General features: G+C 37.9%; 1 protein-coding gene across 2 annotated transcripts in view; it reads left to right on the forward strand.

Moving 5' to 3' along the window:
- The window catches only part of pcdh11 (protocadherin 11), a 133,213-nt gene that overhangs the window by 81,536 nt on the left and 28,618 nt on the right, over positions 1-23,059 (forward strand). For both annotated transcript variants that reach the window (XM_005723119.2, XM_005723120.2), the window contains exon 6: positions 5,008-5,206. In XM_005723119.2, coding sequence (XP_005723176.1) covers positions 5,008-5,206 — 199 coding nt within the window. The remainder of the gene's footprint in view (positions 1-5,007; positions 5,207-23,059) is intronic.

The following is a 23,059-nucleotide window of genomic DNA, read 5'->3' on the forward strand; positions in this document are numbered from 1 at the left end:
CAAACATGTTAACGGAGATACTGTACAGAGTGTATTTCTTTGTTAGCTCCAAAGAAAGGTCACAACATAAACTTCTGTAAACCTCCAGAGAAATCAAAGAGGCCTGTACTGTTGAGAAGAAAATGCCCACACTCCTGTGATCCCCAAGACTTTACAAATCAAAGTCTCAGCCTCCACACACGTTTCCACTTCTTTTGTGTCTAAATTGGGTGAGAAGGAAAACTAGGACATACAGTATTTCAACCTGTTAATACACATCCCATATACCACAGGACCTGTACTGCACAAGTGTCAATTACAAGCCTTACAGATACCCTATATAGGAAAAGTAAATTAATTATTTTGTGCCACTATTGTGAGCGCACGTAAAAAAAAGTTTGCAGGTGCAAGTGTTGTATTTTGAGGAGAAACAACAACAGCATGTTCAAGCTTGATCAGCTGTTGTTAGAATTTATTTAATATTACTTTCTAGTATCAGCTGGTGTTTGCTGGAGCCACAGCTGTAAAAGCTGCTGCTCATGATATCGGTTTGGAAACATGAAGGTTATACAAATCCTACATATATACCAACAAGACAGTGTACATCACTGTTACAACAGCGTTTGTTTTAGTTCAAAGGCTTTATGGTTTTTTCTATAATACCTGGTGGTGTAGTCGGTGATTTTTTGTCAGTTCAGCCTTATATATTATGTTTAATCCGAGTGACCAGCTGGTGGGTAACAGGCATCTCCGAAAACATTAGAGCAGTTATGCAAATATGTGATGTCTCGGTAAATCGAGCAGATATTTGAAGTTTACACAGCAACATTCTTGCATGAAAATATCTTAAAAGTTTATTTTGTGACCCAGACAGAGTAATATTTCAAACTCCGCCACTCTGAGTTCCTCAGCCACTGCCTCGTTTGAATTTTGGACAAAATGGATTCTGGGATATTGCATTTTGTCATTTCGAGCTGATTGGAGACCAGAACAGCCAATCAGATTTTTTTGCATCCAAATCTGTGATTGGCCGGTTTTGTGGCACAAATATAACGGTGTAGAGAAAGAGTTGAGCGCGCACGGGCAGAAATGTTGAGAGCGCGAGCAACACATCGCTCAGAATAGTGGCACAAAAATAACGCCATATTTAATAGGCCTGAGACACCCAAAACATTTTGCCAATATAAGGTCACTGTCTCAGTTATTCAGTTTAAAGATGGATACACTATGGAGTTACTGTAAAAGAAGATAAACACTAGATATGCCCAACAAGTCATGAAAAACATTTAGGCATGGATTTCCCTTGGAAATGTCATCTCACTATACTCATTCGTCTATGAGTAAGTGTTGCTGTCACTCCTTCCTTGGTGTTAATATTCTGTCTTTGTCATTGGTGGTGTCCTTAGAGCAGGGATGTGAAACACATTTTACATCATGGGCCGCATACAGCCCACTTCGATGTGAAGTGGGTCACACCAGTGAAACACAATAAACATGTAACATTACAGAAGACATTGATCATTGTGCCTGTAATTATGAATTTAGACTATATAGTTTTCAATAGTTAACAGAAAATGTCCGTGTGCTTCGTTGTAGTATGGGTGGCAATGGATGGTGGGGGTCTATATCAATCAGAAAAGCTGTAACACTAAGGGCCTTATGTTAGACACCCTTGCCTTAGGGGGATGTGACCAGAACCAATACCTGTGCTACTTTTCAATACCAAAATTCTAAAAAAACAAAAACTATTTTTGTTTAAGTGTCACAGATAAAAAAAAAATCAAAGAAAACAAAGGTACATATGCTGCTATTGTTCAGAAACCGATGGGGACAGCATACATCTTGAACATAAACATGTGTTCATGTCTACTCTTATATGCTATATGCTGAACTATATGAACCACAGAAAAAAAACTTTGCATGGAAGATGGCGGCCAGTGCCGCTGGCCTGACTTATTGTTACGAAAGACAGTAGAAGTCGGGGATGGAAGTATTTTGCATTGTTATGCTGAAATACCGTACCTTAAACCTGTATTTTAAGATGACAACAGCTGTGGTGCACAAAGAATTCTGGGGCTATAGAGGTCTGTAGAAAAAACAGGTTTCTGTTTTGACCTTGACAAACACTTTTCTGCTGACTTCATGGCCTCAATCACTCATTTTAGGTCACACTGAATAAAAACGAATTATTGTAAATCTTTGTTATACATGGTGTCTCAGAAGGAATAATCTGATTTCAAAAGGCTATATATTATTAAAGTGATGGAAGTTTCAATTTTAAAATACAGCACATGTCTGAATATAAAGTTTCACATGTAAAATAATGTTCACAAGTGCTCAGTGTGTTTATTCATTTTATACTTAATATTAAATCCCATCCAGTATATGTTCATAATGTGTAATACAGTGCTTAACACATTTATTAGACCACCCAGTGTAAGGTTTATGCCACAGCTGACCTAAATTAACAGTGTTGGTAATTACCAAAAATCATTGTTTATTTTTCTGTAATGCTTAATCTACCAGTACACACAAGTTATTTAATCCAAACATTTTAAAATGCAAAAATATAATAACTGTTGTAATCCATGAATTTTCAAATTTGCTGTTTTATAAAACAGCTGAAAAAAAGTAAAGGACATTATTATTATTATTATTTGATTAAGGTGCCAAATTAAAATTATTTACTTGCATTCCTGAACAGAAAAATTAGTTTTAATTGTTGATTGTTATGCTTGATTAATTTCTGACGTCTCACAGAAGTCCTGTGTGCCGGCTCAAATCTGTGAATAAAAACACAAATTCAGTTTGGTATTTGCTTAATAAATAACAATATAATTTCAAACACATTTTTCACTGATTTCAGATTTCTATTTGTGTTTTCATTTGTTAAACACTGTGTTATGTGCTTAATGTCTGTACGCATACTTAGAGATGAGGAGTGTTTGGGGAATCACAACAGGACTGTTAAAAGTTCCTCCTGATTGTAGTTTGCACTGTAACTCGCAACCCAACCTTTCTGCAGTTTCAGCATAATGTTAAGCTTAAAATGCAAAAGTGTTCGGTGCGTCCCTCTTCTGGACACGTATATCTACACGATAGTCAAACCCATACTTTTGTGAGCGTGTCTGGAGTCAATGTAGCCACTGCTACTGTTATTCTACCAGCAATCATGTAAAATTCACAAACTGCTCTTTCTAACAGTACGTGTTTTGCTTACTCTTTACTATGTTTCAAAATAGATAATTGTCTACGATATGAAACTGCATGTTAGCTAACGACTTTTAATTGATGCGTCATTCAACAATTTACTTCTTCAGAAACCAGCGGGCAGTGTCACTGTAGCTAAGGCCATCTTTTATACTGTTTATATAAAATACACACTACCTTTTTATTTGGAATTGGCATTATGATATCAGTTATGTCCCATAGGCTATAATGTTTGCAATGGCTAAAAAGATAAATAAATGAATGAATGAGCTAACATATTGGAGCTAATGATCGACTTCATCGTACCATTAGCAGGTTACCTTTCCAACCATTTCATTCAGTCTTTTCGTCTTATAAACAAAGTATCATGTTAACGTTTTAAGTAACAAGTTTGTCACCACCTTGTTGGTGTCTTTAAATTACTTTATAATAAAAGATTTTATGTCTAAGTAGTGATGTGTTTGTTTGTTTTTTCGATAGTTGGAAAAACATGGCTACTGAGTATTGTGTAATTTTACTGGTACTGGAACAAACTAGTCTCTGATACTGTAAAATATCTATGACCTAAAGCCTACAGTGTAAATGATAATTAGTTAAACACCAAGCTCACCCATGAGCCTTACCCTACTTACATGTTAAGGTTAATTGAATCAACATCTTGATATAAAATGGTCTGGTCTGTATTTGTATAGAAGAAATAGAAATGGAAGAAACAGGACTCAACAATCACAGTTTCAATTGATGATAACACTGGTTTAGTGAATCACTAAAGCCTTTTATTCTGTTTGCCCCTTCAGTCAAAAAAGAAAAAAAAAATCTCAAGTAAGTGTTGCGGTTAACACCATACACATAGTTTTGAGATTTCTGCCCTCACCCCAGCACAATGGCTGTGAGAAGAATTTTGATTGTGGTGCTCAAAGCTTTGATATATTTTAAAAGATTAAACAGTGTTTTTCTGTAGAAGAAATGTCCTTGTTTTTCCAGACAGATCTCACTTTGAAGTATTCATAGGAACTCCTCACTGCTGAATAAAACAGTCTTTAAAAAAAGAAAACAGTTCACTCTGTTCTATGGATTATAAAGAGTACCTTTAACACTACTTCTAGAATGAAGCATTGCTGCCAATATTTCAATGTAATTTCTCAACGCTGTAGTCTCTCTATAGTCAAAACAAAAACTGAGATTTCATTCATCCTTGCAATGGGGTGAAGGTAAAAATCTTAGAGGTGGATATTTCAAAACCTGGACCGATACAGTGGGTTTTATTCATTCAGCAATCAGCCCATTGTTTATGACCACTCACAGGTGAAACAAACCATATAGGTTATCTCCTAACAGCAGCACATGTCAGGGTCTGGGATTTATGCGATTTAAGTAAAGAGTGAGCTGTTGTCGTCAAAATGCGGGACCGGGGAGAATGAGGAAGCGTAAGGACCTGAGACGCTTTGACAAAGGCCAGATTGTTTGAGCCAGACGACTGGGTCTAATAACAAGGGCTGTTTGTGTTAAGCTGTGATGAGTGAGAGGAGAACCATAAAATGGTGACAGGGTGTTTGTCGCTGAGGAATGTGGAGCAAGTCTGATCCAGGATGGACTTAAAAGATCTGCTGTCTAGGTCTGTCTTTAGTATGAGAGTAACTACAAATTAAAAAAAAAAGTTCACCCCTTACCTCTTAAACTGCTTACAGTCACTATAATAATGTAGGTTTCTGTATTATTATTATTAGTAGTAGTAGTAGTATGATGATCATGATGTTCATATTAACAGGACAGAAGCGTTTCTCATATAAACATTTCTTATCTTCTGGTGTGCCTCAGACCCAGCGCCGTGTGACGTTCCATCTTCCAGACGGTTCCCAGGAGAGTTGCAGTGACAGCGGGCTTGGAGACCCGGAGCCTAGCATCACTGCCAGTACCACCCAGCCTCTTCCCCTTAGCTTCCCACAAGAGGAGTACTATGAGCAAACATCACCTAACAGCCGGACCGAGGGAGATGGAAACTCAGACCCTGAATCCAGTGAGTAGTATATTTTTGCTAGATCTGACAGCAGGCAAATCCTTTCTTTTATGTTTTTCATTTTTATTATTGTTTGTGCTTTGTGAGGCTGACAGCATAATTTACAAGTGGCCATCTGTGTTTTAAAACAGTACAATTATTTACTGAGATTACAGCTGTGATTGTAATTGTAACAACACAGCTTTGCAAACACTAAACCAGCGGCCATTTTTGTACAAAAAAACAAAAACAACTAGCTATGCATGTTGTTTTTGTGAGTTCATTCTTTAAGCAAGCAAAAAAAAATCCAATATTTCGCTACGTACTCATTCTTAGTGTGTTATATTTGACAGTTTTCTTTATACAGATTAAACCAAACACCATCTCAGTCATTTTAAAATATGCAAGTGAATTGGTTTCATTAAAAAAAAAAAGAAAAACACAAGCAGTGATTCTGTCATGGGAAAGCAGAATAAAATAAAAAGGATGTAATTTGCACAATAGTGTGTTTGCTACTTAAAATGTATTTTGTAAGGTTAATTTTTTTTAACTGTTGTCCAGTGTTAAGCTGTACAACATAATGGGAATTATTCCTCTGAAGTTTTAACTGTGTTGCCAAATTGTATTTTAATGATTCACAAGACAGCTGTCACTCCATGGCTTACTGCCCACTTCTGTTTTCCATAAAACAAGCCTTTTTAAACACAGGGATACACAACTCCTTCCTCATGCATATACATTTTAATAGTTGCTCAAACAAGTTCCAGATGGAAAAAGAAACGTCCTTAAGACAGTGTAGAAAAAAACCAAAACAAAACAAAAAAACTCTGGGTTTTTTCATCAGGGTCAGCGATGAAACACAAGCAGCATACCAGAGATGCTGCTGAAATTATTTCGCCATATATGACAAGACAGCATGAACAAGGCTATTGTGGGTCCCAGTGAATCCAAGTGAATCAGATTTTATTTTCTGGATATAACCCTCCATCGTATATTTCGGACAGGACTGGTGTAGATCTTCACTCTGTTGATTTTCAGTTTTCTGTCAAAATGTGAGACCGTTTTTTCTTTTTCCTATGCAGCATATAAGATCCAACGAACACTGAAAAATAGATTTCTTTGTATACACCTACATGCAATAAAGCCATTGTGTCATTGTTGTAAGTGAGACAAGAGTCCCTGGTGTCTCCCCAGCATCTGGGCTGACAGGTTTGGGGCCTGGGTGTCAGTGTGAGTGTGATTGTGAACGCTTGTGTTAGGTATTAAACAAAATGGGCGACATTGTGGTGATGGCCTTCTGTTCATGGCAAGATTGTGAAGTTATAACAAGACATTTTTGTACGTTTAAAAAAACAGTTTTCACACATCTGTACACATGCATTTTTATAAATGCATGCAGCACATCTCCTTCCCCAGCTGTTCTCTATAATGTATTCACCATGTTGACAGTAGTGATTCATATGTGATTCATTCGAATAGTGAGGCAATTGCTCATGATTCCATTAATATACAGAGACATAAACATCTCATACTTCATAAACTTGCTCAAATACTCCACTTATTACCCACTTTCCCTCTGGGGTAATATTTGTTGAAGTGTCTTAGCTTTAGACAGAAGACCATACTAATGTAATAAATGCATGTGTACTTTTACAAATTGCTGCATGAAAAATCCTAGTGAGTGCTGTATCGGAGTCTAAAATAAGTAGTTGGATATTAGAAAAGCTATTTCTAGTTATTTGACCACAAAGTCACGCGTAATACTGTATTAAAGTCAATATAGTTCTAACAGATAAATAGTAAAGGCAGGTAAGAGGAGAATGGATCATTTTCAAAGCTAATGTGCAAGCCATATAAAGCGATTTGATTAATATGCATCTTGTGTAATTTAGCAGAACCTTGATGAGTTTACAGGATCGAGGAAATTACAGGAAAATCTCATTTTAATTCCTATAAAATAGATCTTTCATAAACCATGCATTTCCACCTAAAACCAAGAGTCTTTTTCATTTGCTTTTGGATGCTACCGATTCAACACACAACACACTTGCACATCATTTCAAGGCAGAGTGAAATTCACCTGACTCATCGAGCTCCATTTTCTTCTTTCAGAAGTTAAGTCAGATAAACTCTGACTCTGTGCAGCTCAGTTCAAAAAGAGAGATGGATCCTGTGCACGTTGACTGTCTCAGAGATGAGTGTGTTGGTGACAGAGGGGGGCCTAAGATGGATTAGATATGGTTTTATCAATGAGCACCAGGCTGGCATGGCAGTGGCAATCTCTTATCGTGTCGTCTCAATTTGTAAAGCAGAAAGAACAAGGAAAAGTGTAAAGAGGAGAGAGGAGATGGAATGACTCCAAGTGAAAAGTGAGAAACAGAGCTGAGAGATTGAAAGACCCGAGCAACAGTAGAACGAGAGAATTTCGAGAGTCAAAAGCAGTGTTGTTTCTTAAAGGTGCTTCAGCTAGAACCTGAATGTCAACTTGCTCTGAATAATTGTCTGTGCCAAAGGCAAGCCATGTGGCCTTCTTATGACAATGAATTTCTCAACTCCTCTTTAAACCTGCATCTTTATTAGACCACCCTCTCTTGATATAAAGTTCACATGACATTTTATGTTTCTATTATTTATGAGTAAGGCGGCTGTTCATTTTATGGGTTCTTGCCTCCCCCTCCAGGCTTATTTCACCACCCCGCCATCAGTCTTAAGCTGTCGCCTCTCTTGTCACACATTATTTCGAAGATTTTGTTAGTTCTTCTTCTGTCTCGACAAATATATAAAAAGTCCTAATTAACATCATTTGCACGTATATTTTTATGTCAGAGCTGTATACGTCAAACAGCTGGCAAGTGCAAAACTATACAATCAGAACAATTAAACATGGTGAATAGTTCAAAATGGGACATACGTGTAATTCTTTGCTTTGGCATCTACACTATGTTTGTGGGTAGCGTGAGCATACTCTTGATCTGTCAACCTGTGTGGACACTGACATATTTCTGTGTTAATTTTTAACCTCACTTTTTATCTGCTTCACTTTTTTTGTGGTAACCTGTGCCGTTAAGCATATGTTGTACTAATGATGACCTGAAAGGCTTTTGAAGAATGATGGGAATCATCATGTCGCGAGCAGCGATCAGTGCTAAGCCCTCAGACAAAGTGGGGCAAAGTGGGAGCAAATCCCTGAGTCTAAATCCCTCACATTTTTCAAACAATACACAATTTTGTTCTCCGGACGATTTGTAATATACTTATTTCTTTCTCCTGTTGTTGGAGTTGAGGGATTTAGGAGCTTGTACTTTTGCCCACTTACAAGCAGCTCAGCAAAGGCAGTTCCGACGAAGTGCATTAGCCTCTGGAAGGAACATGAAATATCTGCACAGCACAGTGCCGTATCTTAATCTGTGGCATATGGCTTTCAAATGACCAGCTTACACCTTGTCTGTCTAAGATCTAAATCTGCTATTAAAATAAGCCAATCCTTTTTAAATACTGCAAATGTAATACGATTACAGTTCTGAATGTGTTGTAATGCATTCTGTATAAATCTAAAAAAAAAAAAAAAGTAATTACTCATCAAATCAGAGATTTCAATCATTATTTTTTGTGTGATGTTTACTTTAACATTTTTGGGGGGTCTTTTATGGCACATTCTATAATTCCTGTGATACCAGCAGACAAATAATCTGATTAAAGGCTTGCAAAGTTCATACTTTCTGGGGGTTACATTCTCAACTCTTTGATTTCTGTAGGTCCAAAATTTTCATAATGGCTCTCAGACTGAGTTTCCAGTTGGCTGATTTACAACTGCCCTTTTCTTGTCTTTGGAAAAGGCCACTTGACTTGATCTAGTGTGCCAAACACGTTGGTACCACTTGAATTTTTAATACTTCTCTAACCTCCAACTCTACTCAGTATGTCTGGCCGCCCATTCGCTTGTGCTGAGATTGGAATTCAACTGTCTAGACACAATCTGCCAGCAAATAAAGGGATTTAATGAGGAAAAAAATAAGTTTGTGGGTGATTGGGACTGTGCATTACGAAAAAGTATAACACTACAGTTTATCATTAAAAGCAATAGTTTAGCACATCATTATGTGACAGCAGCAACATTACAGTGTTCAGTACAGTTAGCTGCATTAATTATTCATATGAGCCGGATCTCGGTTTCACTTTGAGGGTTCTCATATGCAATTAGAAGTAATGAATGTGCTTCTTAATTACATTCATTTGTGCAAATTTCCATTCCCCATTGAATTTTTTTCTGTGGAAACATTGTGACACTGACCAATGGCATATCATTTGCAATGTGACTAAATCCATTCAGCATAGAACAATTAGCTGTAATTAGTGTTACAATGTCATGAGCGACCAGGGGGAAAGACTAAGCTGACATGCAAGGGAGAAGAGGACCCTTGTTCAGAGAGTTAAAAGTCCAATATTGTAGCAAGAGCCAGATAATTGGCTGACCACAGGTTAGAAAGATGATGAACTGTTGTAAGAGTAGTTTTTTTTTCAGCTTTTATGTGCAAGGTTGGCTGAGCAGGCATTCTCTTTGATAGCAATGCCACACTTACTTTAGCTGCCAATGCAACCTTTTACTTTTGCCGGCCCATCTCATCATCTGCTGCTGACAAATGAGCAGCTTCACAGGAGTAATTAAGAACCAAGTGCCTTGCTTAAGGGTACATCGCTGGTGGTTGAAGGATGGGAAGAAGGATTACCTTACATATTGTCATGTTATCTGACTTATTCTGGCAGCAGTGTGTATATTTAATTCATACCGCACATAAAATGGTAATGCAGCCTATTCCTTCTCTTGCAGTTATCCCACAATCTGCAAGATAACTTCTTCAGACTAGTTTTTCTTTCACATCATTTGCACCAGTTTGCTTCCTGCTATATATTTCTCCACGATATAAATAAATAAAAGCCTTTGTGCCTTCTGGCTCCCAGAACTTTTTTACAGCTGCCCCAGTGGGCCTGCAACAGAGCTAAATGAAGCAACAGTGAATATTAACCTACATAGATTGGACCTTTCCTTTCAAGATGATTTTAGGTGCTTTTTCCTGCATTTTCTGATCACTGGGGGTCTAGAACTGAGTTGGAAAGGGGATTTAAATGGACTCATCTGTATCCTTCTCATCCAACTGGGATTTGGTGGAAGTGCTCAGTTGTCAGAGGTGAGGTGGAGGGGAACCCTTGTTTTATCTGGTTCAAATGCCACACCAGTTGTCTTGGAGAGAGAAAGAGACGAGCTATTGATCTGGAGGAGTCAACTCAGCTCACAGAAATCTCTCTCCACCCTCCTTCAAACAGCTGAAAAGTGTCATGTTAGAAACCTCCTTTTCCACAGTATTAGGGCCTGTTCTTTGTTGGCCTGCCAAAGTCTTCTGTGAAGTTGAGACAGGAGCTTTCTGGTGCAATCAGACAGAACTTACCATGAAAGACCTCGAGAGTGGCAGTTGTAGATTTAAGACATTTTAACAGCTCTACATATTGAAAGTTGAGCATGTTATTAGAGCTGAGAGCTGCAAACTAACTGCATATTATCCACAAGATATTAGGTAGATATATTTTTAGTACACCACTGACTTGAAGTCCTAACTATTATGTGCTTTATGTGGATAAATGTACTTTTTTCAACTATTGTAGGGGATTATATTTCTGTTTTAAATGAAAAAATGTTTGTGTTATTATTGGATCCTTTGATACTTTTATTTCAGCATCTGTGAAAAAGGCAATAGGCAGCTTATTTTATTTTTTTTTAATGTTTAATTTCACTATGAAATAAATGCTAATTGCACAATGTAGTGGCTATAGAATCATGAGACCATCCCCTTTTAGGTTGGTTCCCCATAAGCCTTTTTTTCCACTATGCTATTCTGTCTGCCACTATGTATCAACATACGCAGGGAAAATGTGAGGCACAGTTGTGCAACCCAAATAGGTAGAGGAGAGTGGAGTTTTTCCCCCAGTACCTATTGGTAGCTTTCCCCAGGTAGCTGAAATGGTGGATGGTGAAACAAAAGGAGTTACTGTGGAAACTCTACCTAGAAAAATAAAAACAGCCTGGTTGTCAGGGGAGGAAGGCAAAGAGGGAGAGTGATATAAAGCGAAAGTAAAACAAAAGTGATCATGACTGGTTTACACTCATTGAGCTCCAGGGCTTTGGAGCGGTTCAGAACCAACATACACTTAGTATTATTTTAACTAGATCACCAAAAAAAAAAAAACAAACAAAGAAAAAGAACATTATATTTGTCACAGTGACACAAGGAAGGCTCGTCTTCTTGCACATTTATGCACGAGCGTCCTCAGAATGAAATTTTTGAGAGAAAAATAAAAATATTGGCATGATACAGTGTCTGACTGTTCAAAAGCTCCTTTTTCAAACTGACTCAGCAGCACTGTGATACGAGTGGGTTTTTGAAAGACCTACACAATTAAAATACGTATTTGAAAGTTCTCAACATGTTCAGTATGCCTTATGTCTGATTTGGGAAGGAATCAATAGCTGCCAAGTTTGATCGTATCTCTGGACAATGTATTCTGAACTCGGCAGGGCTGGAGAGAGACTTCAAACAAGGATAGCCGCTCAAAGGCCCCAGCCAGCAATCCACTTTGTTCCATTTCACTGACTCTGTGATTCCCAAACTGGAATATGGCTCAGGCTGCATATAAAACCTGTAAAATATTGTGTTTGAAAGAGGTGAGTGTTGTGAGTCCTTGATTCCATAGCTGATTTGGTCTCAGTATTATCAAACATGAATCATCAAAAGCAAAAACAACACACTTGAAGTAAAAAATCTGCGAGCTATGTATTTGATGATAATGGTGTCTGGCATATGCATGGTGCGATTAGCTGTAGGTTTTTATAGTCATATATTTTAGTCTGGTTGGAAATAAACAACCACTAAGCCTTGTCTTGAGCTTCTGGTCAGAGCTCCTCAGACAATAACCAAGATGAATTTTTAAATTCAGAAGAAAACCTCATCACACATTTGGATCCCACAATGCTCCAAACATTTCCTAAGATCTCTCCTCCGTATGATGACCTGAGGTTACACCTGACTGTAGAGCAAGAACCTCTGAGTCCCTACAGAAGCAAGAGGAAAACATGGGAAGCTATAAAATATGGATTTGCTAATATGTTATTCAATTTAATTAGATACAGATAGCTTTCACAAAAATCCCAAATGTAGATGATGTTTAAAAAAAAGGGAAAGATGTAAAAGTGAAAAATAATATCACCTCTGCACCAACCTGCAGCATTTGATTGTGCAACCAATGCTACATTCAGTTCATATTGGCATGCTGGCTTCACTGTTTTAGCACCTCTGCTTTGACTACAGAAAATAATATTTACATATCCAGTCACTAAAACATAGGTAAGCAGTGTCTGGCCAGTGAAATTTAACTTCTTGGGTCTCAAAACCGTGTTCTGTCTGATTAAAAAATAAATAAATAGAACAAAGCAAGATGGATTAGCTACTGCTCTTTGATGGGAAACTGATAGGAAGACCAGAACTGTCCCAGCAAACATCGTTGAAATATTTGACGTCATTTCTATGGTCAAAATCGTCACATCACAGGTCAAATCAGACCTTTTCTTACAAAGTGAGAAATACTGCAAGGAAGAAATGACATGTTTTAGCCTTTGTTTTATTTATTTATTTATTTATTTATATTTTTAAACAACAGCTAATAGGGTTAGTACTACAAACTGGTTGCACAAAGTTTAGAATCTTTTAATATTCTTTTAATAAAAATAAACAATAATTTTATGCCATTTATAGTTTTTTACATATAAATTCTATTTCATTTGTTGCACAGTAATTAACAGCAATTCTTATGATTAGCCCCTCTCTGTCCATAATGTCGGGAAACAAAAGCAGGATAAGCTCGGGATTGCTATTATTTAAACACAAAGAGCTCATAGGAAAAGTGCTGAACCCAATAACAAGAGTGTTCACGTTCGACTTACACTTTTGCAGTTGTGTTTTCTCTTTTTCCTTTTCATCGATTCTACCAAGTTTTTTTTTCTTTTCATTTTGGCTATTTAGTTTTAGTATTGTTCACAAAACAAATCTGAAGATCCCATTTCTGTTCTGGAAAGAAAGACAAATCCCTTTGAGTTTAGAAGGTCATGCCTTAAAAATCTGCTAAATCTAACATGTGGAGCTACCTGCTGTGGTGACCCCTTGTGAATAAGAGACCAGCCAAAAGTAACCTTTATTCTAATGATTAAAAGGGAAAAAAATTGAACACAGAATTCCTTAGGAGCTTTCATTTTTGAACTATTTTTCAACCATGATTAGACGCCAAGAAAAGACCACCAGCTGACAGTTATTTAGCATTGAAATTTGGGAGGTTTTTTGGGTGGGGGGGTCATGGCCTTGGCTCACCTATCACCACTCTTAAATCACTTACGATTTGCAAATTATTATACACATGTACAGATGCTACTTAGCAGTAGGAAGTAAGTTAGCAAATTACTCTGTGATTTATTGTCTCGATAGATAAGTTGTACGTTGCTAATCACCTTGGCAAAGTGTGGTGCCGCACACAAGCACGATCACCATTTCTGAATTACGCCGCATGCCATACCACTGGTTCTCATTGAAATTACAATAAATAATTGTGGGTGTTGCTTCCCCTGTGAAAAGCGCATGGCATTTTTTCTCTTCCCACACAGCACACCTCTCCTTCTTTCTCCGCGTCCCTTCCTTTAAGATATTGCTGCATATTAAAATGCATGGTCTCATCCCATTCTCATTTTTCACATGCAGTCGGTCTCAAGGATAAGGATGGCCTCTGCTCAGAAGGACTTATTGACCAAAATAACTGTGCATCAATATGTCTCCTGAAGGCTGAGCAGACCACAGCATCACATGAGTTGTATTTTCACCAACTCTCTCAGCCTTTAATGTCATTGACCTGGGTTGTCCGGATACTCTGCAGTACACCAATAGCGGGCTAGAAGCATATGGCAAAGACGTCTTAAAGCTTCATTGTCCTAAAAAGAGCACAATTATTTACACATCAGGGGAAGCTGAATAATAGAAGTGTTCTGACAGATGAGAAAAAGGAACATTAAGCAGATATTTACTTGAAGAACAGCCTGCTGTGACTAAAGTAAAATTATATTGCGGATTTTCTCTGCCTTATTTTCCAATACGAAAGCGTTATGAGATTAACTGCAGTTTTGATTAGATTCAATTTACAGTGATAGCCTCAGCATTGCAGCAATGACATCAATGATATGATGACAGACGGCTACAACTATGATGCCATCTGTCTATATTTCACGTATTAGCATATTTCTGCTAAAATGTGTCATTCACAAGAAATGCAATATTTTTCTGTGAAATCATTAATTTCACAAGCACAAGCATAAAACTGCAATAAATTTCATGCTTAACAGTACTCATACACATACATACCCAACTGATTTCTGATGAAGTTACCAGCTTTTAATCGAGTTGGCTGAAATATAAGAAAAATATATTTCTATATGGTAAAGAATACAGGTTACAGTATGTTTTGAAATTGTATTCTGAATTAACACAATCATTTAATCCGGGTGTTGAATGCACAAGCATGCTTGGGATTACTCCACTCTGCATTATATGGAACCTAACCACGCTCAATCAATGCATACACCGACTGGTTGATAAATTGGTATTCATGGAGATGTGGAACCCCTCACATGCTGGTAATACTGATGCATGGAGTCAGAGTGTGGTGAGAAACGACGGAAGAAGTTGTACTGAATGAGTGCAAGAAAAAAGAGAGAAGAAAGAGAGTGAGGCTTTCAGATAGGACAAGGGGGTTGATCTTCAGCTAGGCCCTCCAGGACATGTTCGGCCTAACAGAAAATGACAGTGGAGTTCAAGGAGGCTTGACACTGAACACATAAACCTGATTGTTGTGTACTCTATGCTGCAAGAAAGCTGAGGCATTCATCACATCCACCATCACAAGTTTGTGGTGCACTTCTGCCCGTGCTCTTTGTGAGGCATCTGTGGGGACCTCAAGGCAATGTAGCACTCGTGAGCAGTCTGCCACTCCATGCATGCAGAAGCAGACCTGGTGCACAAAATACTTGCCAGAAGCTCCTGCGAGCAAGCAGACAGACTATGTGCTGTTGTCCCCATTTCCCCCTGACACCTGCATGATTGCATTGATTTGTCCTTATTCTATTCAGCCAGATGTCCCACTGGATTTCAAGCGTCAAACATCTGTCATCCTGACTAATTCAAAAAGAAAAAATAATATTGACAATTTCCAGGATTTTGTGGAAATTGTACTACTTCTCTGGATTATTATTCCATTTATAAGATATTCAGGCTAAAACAGCAAAACATAACACCAGTGGTTGCTGAAAAACAAGACACCCTTTTATTTTATTTTCCATTTAGACATCTCAACACTCTTCAAAGTTCTAAAATATTCTTTTACTGTAAACAGCGTATCCGAAGTATTTACTGACATAAATGCGGTTCTTTGGATGTATCCCTCGGTGTTCATTTCAGACAGAATGGTAAGAGAGAGAAGAAAATACTGGGTGAAAGAAAGGCAACGTTAGAGAGTGAGTTCATAGTATTAGCAGAAATAGACTGAAACATCTCCTGAAGCTAGTTACAGGCACTAGCAGCAGCAATGTCTTTGTTATGATAAAATCGGGGACCTCTGCAAGTGTGCCCTTGATTCTTCAGTTGGCTTAACTCGGCAGGTCACCAAGGGGAGGCAGATGCTGTCTTGAGGCATGTCCCACTGCCTCCACGAGGGCTATTGCTGGTGTTGCTGAGCCTGTAGAGGGGATGGGGGGTTGGAGGTGCATTAAGCCTCAGCTTAGCCACCACAGGCCAGCGCTGGGGATGTTGGAATGAGCAGAAATGCTCATTTTGATCCAGTGAGGTATAATAATTGATGATCAGTCCTGCTGTCGCATCTGGGACCCACTGGTCCGTGCTATAATACACCCTTAATACAACACATGGTGGTGTGGACAGAGGTGCCATGGGGTCTCATGCTGACTTTCATTTCATGTGGTATAATGGATGATTGAGCGAATACAGTTCCATATAATGCACCATGGAAAGCCCTCTCTTGCACCTTAACTTCTTGAATAAAAGGCTGAATTCATCCCCGAAGAACTTGAGACATTTGATCACTAAAAGCCCTCTTTTAAGCTGTTGTTGCCTTGAAGCGTCTAATTATAGTTACAGTTTTCTAAACATATAATGCAGAAGAAAAGCACAAACACTAAAATGTTTGAGATGAAGGAAAGTAAACACAAAGAGTAAAAGCAAAAGGTAGTCAGCAACTGTCAATTTGGGAACATTTTAGTCGTACAGAAAATGAAAGTGCAGTTTAGTGGCCCTGGAATTTTGTTAAGAAGATCTTTGAGACCACGCAAGACAATATTTCTCAATTCTTCAAGTTAATGAATTGGCAGAGAGTAAAAGAGAAAGTCCTGTGAGGAAGGACATATAAAATCTGCTCTTTTCTGAAGTTCAGCTTCATCACTCTTAAGGCTTAAAAAAAATAAAAAAATAAAAAAAATAAAATGAACATCTTATTTGTTGTTTTGTTTCTTTATTAATCACCCTTGTTGTCCAGAGAGACACAGCACATGCAGACCCTTTATATGCCAAGCATATATATAAAGCATTCCTACAGAAGCACATACATAGGAATACACCTTGATCGGCATCTAGCTGAACAAACCTCCCACGTTGCACAACTACAGTTAAGAACAAAGAGGTCGAACACAAAGCACTAGCATCGACAACCTAAGGGTCTTTGAAAACCTCCCTTGTAGATCTTTCTTCAGTGTGATTCTCCTGCTGCAGGAGATCAAACAAAAAGCAGAGCTGCCCAACACGAGATCGGTCCAAAACTCGAGCAAAACAAAAAGTCCCCCAGTCTCCCCTCCACACAAAACAGGTCTCACGTAACGTCACGATTTCTTTTAAAAATTAACGTGAACCGCTTAGAAAGTTAGAGTTTCAGCGTAAATGCCAAAAGCGATCAATAGGTTGCCATTATCCTGGTCACAGTGGACAAAATTTAAACCACTGAGCAGCTTTGTCTGTTCAAAAAAGGAGCTCTGTTCCATGTTTGTTGTCATTGTTGGTCGTCAGTGATCCGATCACATTTTAATCACAGTACTCGGCCTCATTGATTTCAGTTTACCACAGATTGTGCAGAATGAAATATTGGTCTTTTTTTTTTCTCCATCAGTGGCAATTATCCAACAATAGGAGCTTGATATTGCAGCGTATTAGAAGGCATGGTGTTTGTGAAATACTGGGTTTGGTCGACTTGTGTGTAGCAGCCAGGATTTGAATATAACAAGCACACACACACACATTCACATGTGCAGCAGACACATGCCTGTGTGCTCTCGAGCAGGCGTTGATATACACCCACAGGCCCACTTATACTGTCAACAAATGCAGATAAGAAAGACAACTGGACACATAATTAGTGAAGGGATGCCTTTTCTTGCCTTATCCCTTATCACAGATTTTTCAGAACAGCATATGTATGTTTGTTACACTTTGCACTCACAGTTTCAGACAAACCAAAGCCAACACGTTACACTTCCATACAGGTTTCTTGCCCCGTCTTTTACAAGTTGTGTTTTTAAGTTTATAAAGTTCTGGCTGCTGGTTATTCAAAACATGTTCTTGGCTTTAACTATATTTTACTTGGCCCATACTATTAATGGCCATATTTGCAAGGGTCTGTCTGAATAGTATGGCATATGTTATTTTAAATAGAGGACATTAAGAGTTTCTTTCCTCATCATTTCAAACTAGACATTGCAGTTATTACTGTTAATTTTCTTCCAAGTGAAAAATGCGCATACTGCCATAGAACCCTGGCAAAATCCATCTGTCTTACCTTTGGAGCATCTGCCATTGCTTACAGGGCCGTCCACCTCACGAGTCACGGGGACTTAGCGACATCTGTCCCAACAGATAGAAAATCAGGATAGGGCCATCCATTCTGTTAACGCTCCACTGAACTCTGTGTTATGTTCACCATAATTTGCTTTTGGTTGCTGCAGCATCCCGGAATATTGCTTTGCAGCAGCTCAGACAAAGTCGACTGGTTGTAATGTGTCCCTTTTCGGCCATTCTGCAAGCAGATAATTTGATAAACCTCCAGACTTAATGGCTATGCTGCATCCTGATAAATGTGGGTAATATGACAGGGGACAGAGGATTTCCCTAACAATTTCTGAAGAGAAATTTGGCTATTAGGATGATTTGATATTTTCCGGAGAGAGTACATTTGATCTGAAGGGAATGCATTTTGCTGACATTCAGTGTATTACTGTATGACTTTTTTTTTTTTACTTACGGGAACCGATTCGTACATTGTTTATTTTGTTTCCCATCTTGTTCATGAATGTGGATGTAAATGCTGGATTTGGACCTCTTCAGGCAACATTTCATTTGAAACTGTTTTTCGGCGCGTCACATACCAAACTCATATTGCGGAGAAAACAAAAAAGTAGCGTTACAAAAACAAACTATTACTCAGTTTCCTATTTTTGTTTCCTGCTCCATATGCTCTTTCGCTTCTCCCGAGCAAGAACGCTCTCCACTGCACACATACAATATTATTCACAATACATTACCCTTTTATATATTCTTGAAAACACAAATCAGAATAAAGTTAGTGAAACTGACCATGCAGTGACCCAAAAGCTCTCTCTGGTCTGCCTCTCTCATGCTTTGTCTCAATCTTTTGAGGGTAAATGCGTCAGCTATTGCTCATATGGTAAAATATGCAATCTGTGCCTGCCAGTCTATGAGCGAGTTTTGGGTTAATCCTCATGAATACGTGACTTTGTCTGCATGAATAAATAAAAACCTGCTCACTGGGTAATTGAGGTGCTGTGCCACTAACAAACGAGGACACAATTTGTAAATGAGATTTTTTTTCCTTCGCCAATCTAGACCTGTGGTGATTTATATGAAATGAAAATGCTTACCAAAAAAGAAGAAATCATATTGATTCAAAAAATAATGGAGATGTGACAGCGAAATTCACACCTGAGGACTCTTGTTTTGCTTTTTTTTTTTTTCTGTCAATTTTGGAGAAGCTTAAGGGTATGAATGCCCCATTGTGTTAATGGTGGGTGAGAATACATGAACAGTAAATTTCAAGCACAGAACATTTATAGTGCACTGCTGAAGGTGGGGGGAAAGGAGAGACAGAGACAGACCCTGGAAAGTGTTCTATTTTGTATTCTGAAAGAGCCCCAATTTCAGTCAGTTTTGTGCTGTGTGTGTAACGGATTCCATATGTTGATTCCCTTTATAGATAAAAGCTACCTGTTTTAGGGCTACTGTTTTGACAGAGCACTTTCGGATTCACCGCAGCAACATCCCAGATAATGGGAGCCAACAGCCTAAAAAGGTTTCAGTGTGTCAAAAAATAAATAAAAACAACAGTGAGGTTACTTAAACTGAGATACCTAGAGCAGTTCAGAGAACTGAACATTGCTGCATGTGTACCACAAAACTGTAAGTTTCAATTTGGACCCTTAATCCGGTTCAAATTTGCACCGATCTAGTTTATGTTCACGTGTGCTAAGCATGCACTCCAGAATTTTGACTTTTTGAGCTCAAAAAACTAGTCAGCAGTTCCGGTACTTAAAGCCTTTCAACCTGGAGTAGTCCGTATACATAAAAATCAAAAGCTTCTATTCTATTTACAGCCTGATTTTATTGCAAACATTACTCAGCTAACTCTATTCCACTGAGTCAGTGATGGGCTCACCTCAGCTACGACGTCTCAGCCTGTAAACATCTTTTCTTTATGACAAACCATGTTCATCAAAGGCTTCTTAAAAACCTTAAAATAATCAAAGCAGATTTCATTTTGATAACATTAATGGGATTATATTGCTCTAAAATGTAAGGGCTTTGACTCTTATTAGCTTTAATTTTTATTTGATTCAGTTTGAAATCATGAAATGATTATTTCTTCTCTCCAAATATGTAGAATAGAAAGAGAATTTGAATTGTTGAATATTGAAAAATCCGTCAGATAACATGTTGACCTTGTAAAACGTGTTTCTTGGAATTCCATTGATTGTTTTTATTTGTATATTCTTATATCGGTTCCCTTCACCTTGTGTTTGTAATGGAGAGTCTAAACTGATATTATTTATTTTAATAAAAACTGATCATTGTGCTGCAGCTCCTAACACACTAATGGACACGTATCTTGCCAAGTTTTCTCTGAAAGACCAATTTTCATTAATACAAATCTGAAATGTGTCAAATTAGAATGTGGAAATGCAAATGTATGAAGGTTAAGGTCAAATGTTAAAACTGTATTGGTTTTTGTGAGTATTGTTTGTTTGCCATTTGTATTTGAATGTCCCTGGTAAATGCTGTGAAGGCCGGTTCATGTTTGCTCAGGGACTGACAGAAACAATTAGCTTCTTTAACACCAGGATGCCCGTGAAGTATCATTGCTTCTATCTCAGGAGACAAGAGTTATAATGGCTAACAATTTGGGTAGCATTTACTGTAACAGCAAAAATACACAACTATTATGATACTTATCTCGCAAGATATGATGACGACGAATACCTTGGGAAAGAGATAATCAAACTCAGACAGGGCACCTACAGCTTTTAGCCCATCGTTTACCACCACAGTACACTTTTCTGGTGTTCGATATCCCACCAAAGCAAGCCTTGAGATGTGCATTGATTTCACTGGTGTCCTCTTTGCCAATCCTGCCCCTCACGCCTAGTGCTTGACCCACTTATTTTCTCATCTTTCCCTGTTTTCTCATGAGAGTTTTGCTTGCACACTGCTTTTCCCATTACAACGTGAGTGGATGCAGGCCAAGTATGATTGCATTGCATAGGCTGTCTCTCTCATTCGCTCTCGCTCTCTCTCATTCTTTTTCCCACTGTGACTCACACGCACACATACACACTCTGTCTACCTGAATGAGTTAGGTGATACCAGGCCAGTCAGCCAACAAATAAATCACCAGACAAATTGACATATATGCCACAAGAGAGACCGTCATTAAAGGAGTCGTTGAACACTGCGTGCGCTATAAGGATTTCAGCAATGATGGATATTGACAAAGCAGTGTGTTTAAACTAAACTAAAACCCATACTGACCAACTAAATCCACAAATTACTGATAATACAGGGCAAGACAGAGCTCTTCCCTTTCTGTTGGAATTATGGACATCTAGTGATTAAAATGGAATATTTAGACTTGCCATGTTTTTATTATCTTTCAGTGAATGCTTTATATCTACATGGGAGTGAGTTCTCTTCCAAGAGACCACCATGTGGACTCCCTCTGTCCTTCCATGTTTTACAGAAGTTAGTTTTTTCTTCTTTAACTTAGCCACTAAATCCAATACACTTTATATTATATTATATTATATTATATTATATTATATTATATTATATTAGCTGGCTGGTGATCCCCCTGGCACCAACTAGTCCTGTGTGAAAAATGCGTATTCTCAAATCAGTTGGTGAGTGGTTGCTGGAGGTGGCTGGCTGTTACTAGATGAAAAAGCTTTCAAAGAAACTTCACCATATCTCATAGTTTCATAGATAATGCCATTTTTATGCAATTTAGATGGGAGTCAAAAAAAGGTATTATATTATACGTATTATACGTATTATAGCAGATATTCATACCAGATATTCAAATTAAGAAATTTACAATTTCTTCATGTAGAAATACTGCACATCACAGGCCTTCGAGTACCCACAAGGTCATACATTTTTAAGACAACTTAAAAAAGTATGCCCATAAACTTTTAAGACAATTTAATGCAACTTGTTGTTATCCCGCAAAATTTTTTACAGTCGAAAGTAAATGAAGTGCACATCCAGTGGATCTCTCAATAGTAAGATTGTTAGATTAGATTATTATTAGAAATATTCACGCGGAGTGACAACTCGTGGCAGTTTCTACACTATGCCATATTGGCACCACCCCTGGTTATCTGCAAAACACTCTGAGTATAAACTGTTTCCTACATGTATTTTAGCAGTCCCCCAGTCGCACAATTATAGTCGATATAAAGCTGAAAGGCATGCAACCAAATGTCTTCTATGTGCTGTTTTAGGATTTGGTTTGTTTGTGTAGTAAATGCGTGATTGTAGTTTCAAATTTTGCTAGGTTCATCCAGATGCAGAGCAACTCTTGTAAAATCTTTTAAATATTTGCACTTAATCAGGCATCCTGTGTTTAAAGTGGAGACTTTTTGTGTTATACTAACACCATTGTATTTTTAATAGCAGAATACATACAGTAACATAAAAAAGACATTGGAATACTTATTTTAAAAAATGTTGAAACAGTACTGTACAAAAGGCTTGAGCCAGCATTCATTTATTTATATTTTGCTTCGAGGGAGCCAGATTGTCTTGCAATTTTAAATGGGCCTTAACAATAGTTCTTTTTAAAGGTCTTGAAAGTTTGTTGGATATTGCCTATCTTGCAAGATAGGTCTCATGGTGTGAAAAATCCATATTTAAATGTTTGGTTCAAATCATTGTCAGCATATACAGAGAAGGTCAGGAGAGAGGTACAACAGTGAGTTTCTGCAGCCGTCTGTGAAATACTGTGGAGGCACCGCAAGACAGTCACAGTTTTAGGGCTGCATTTCAGCTAGCAGTTTCAGGGATGTTGTTAAAATTGATGGGATTATGAATGCAGAAAAGTACCATCAGATTTTGATCCACCATGCAATACCATCTGGAAAGCATCTGATTGGCAATGGCTTCATTTTTCAGCATGACAGTGATCCCAAACACGCTACCAATGCAGTAAAAGCATACATGAGTA

The sequence above is a fragment of the Pundamilia nyererei genome, unplaced genomic scaffold (genome assembly GCF_000239375.1).
Source record: "Pundamilia nyererei isolate P.nyererei 1_Seehausen unplaced genomic scaffold, PunNye1.0 scaffold00008, whole genome shotgun sequence".
NCBI lineage: Eukaryota > Metazoa > Chordata > Actinopteri > Cichliformes > Cichlidae > Pundamilia > Pundamilia nyererei.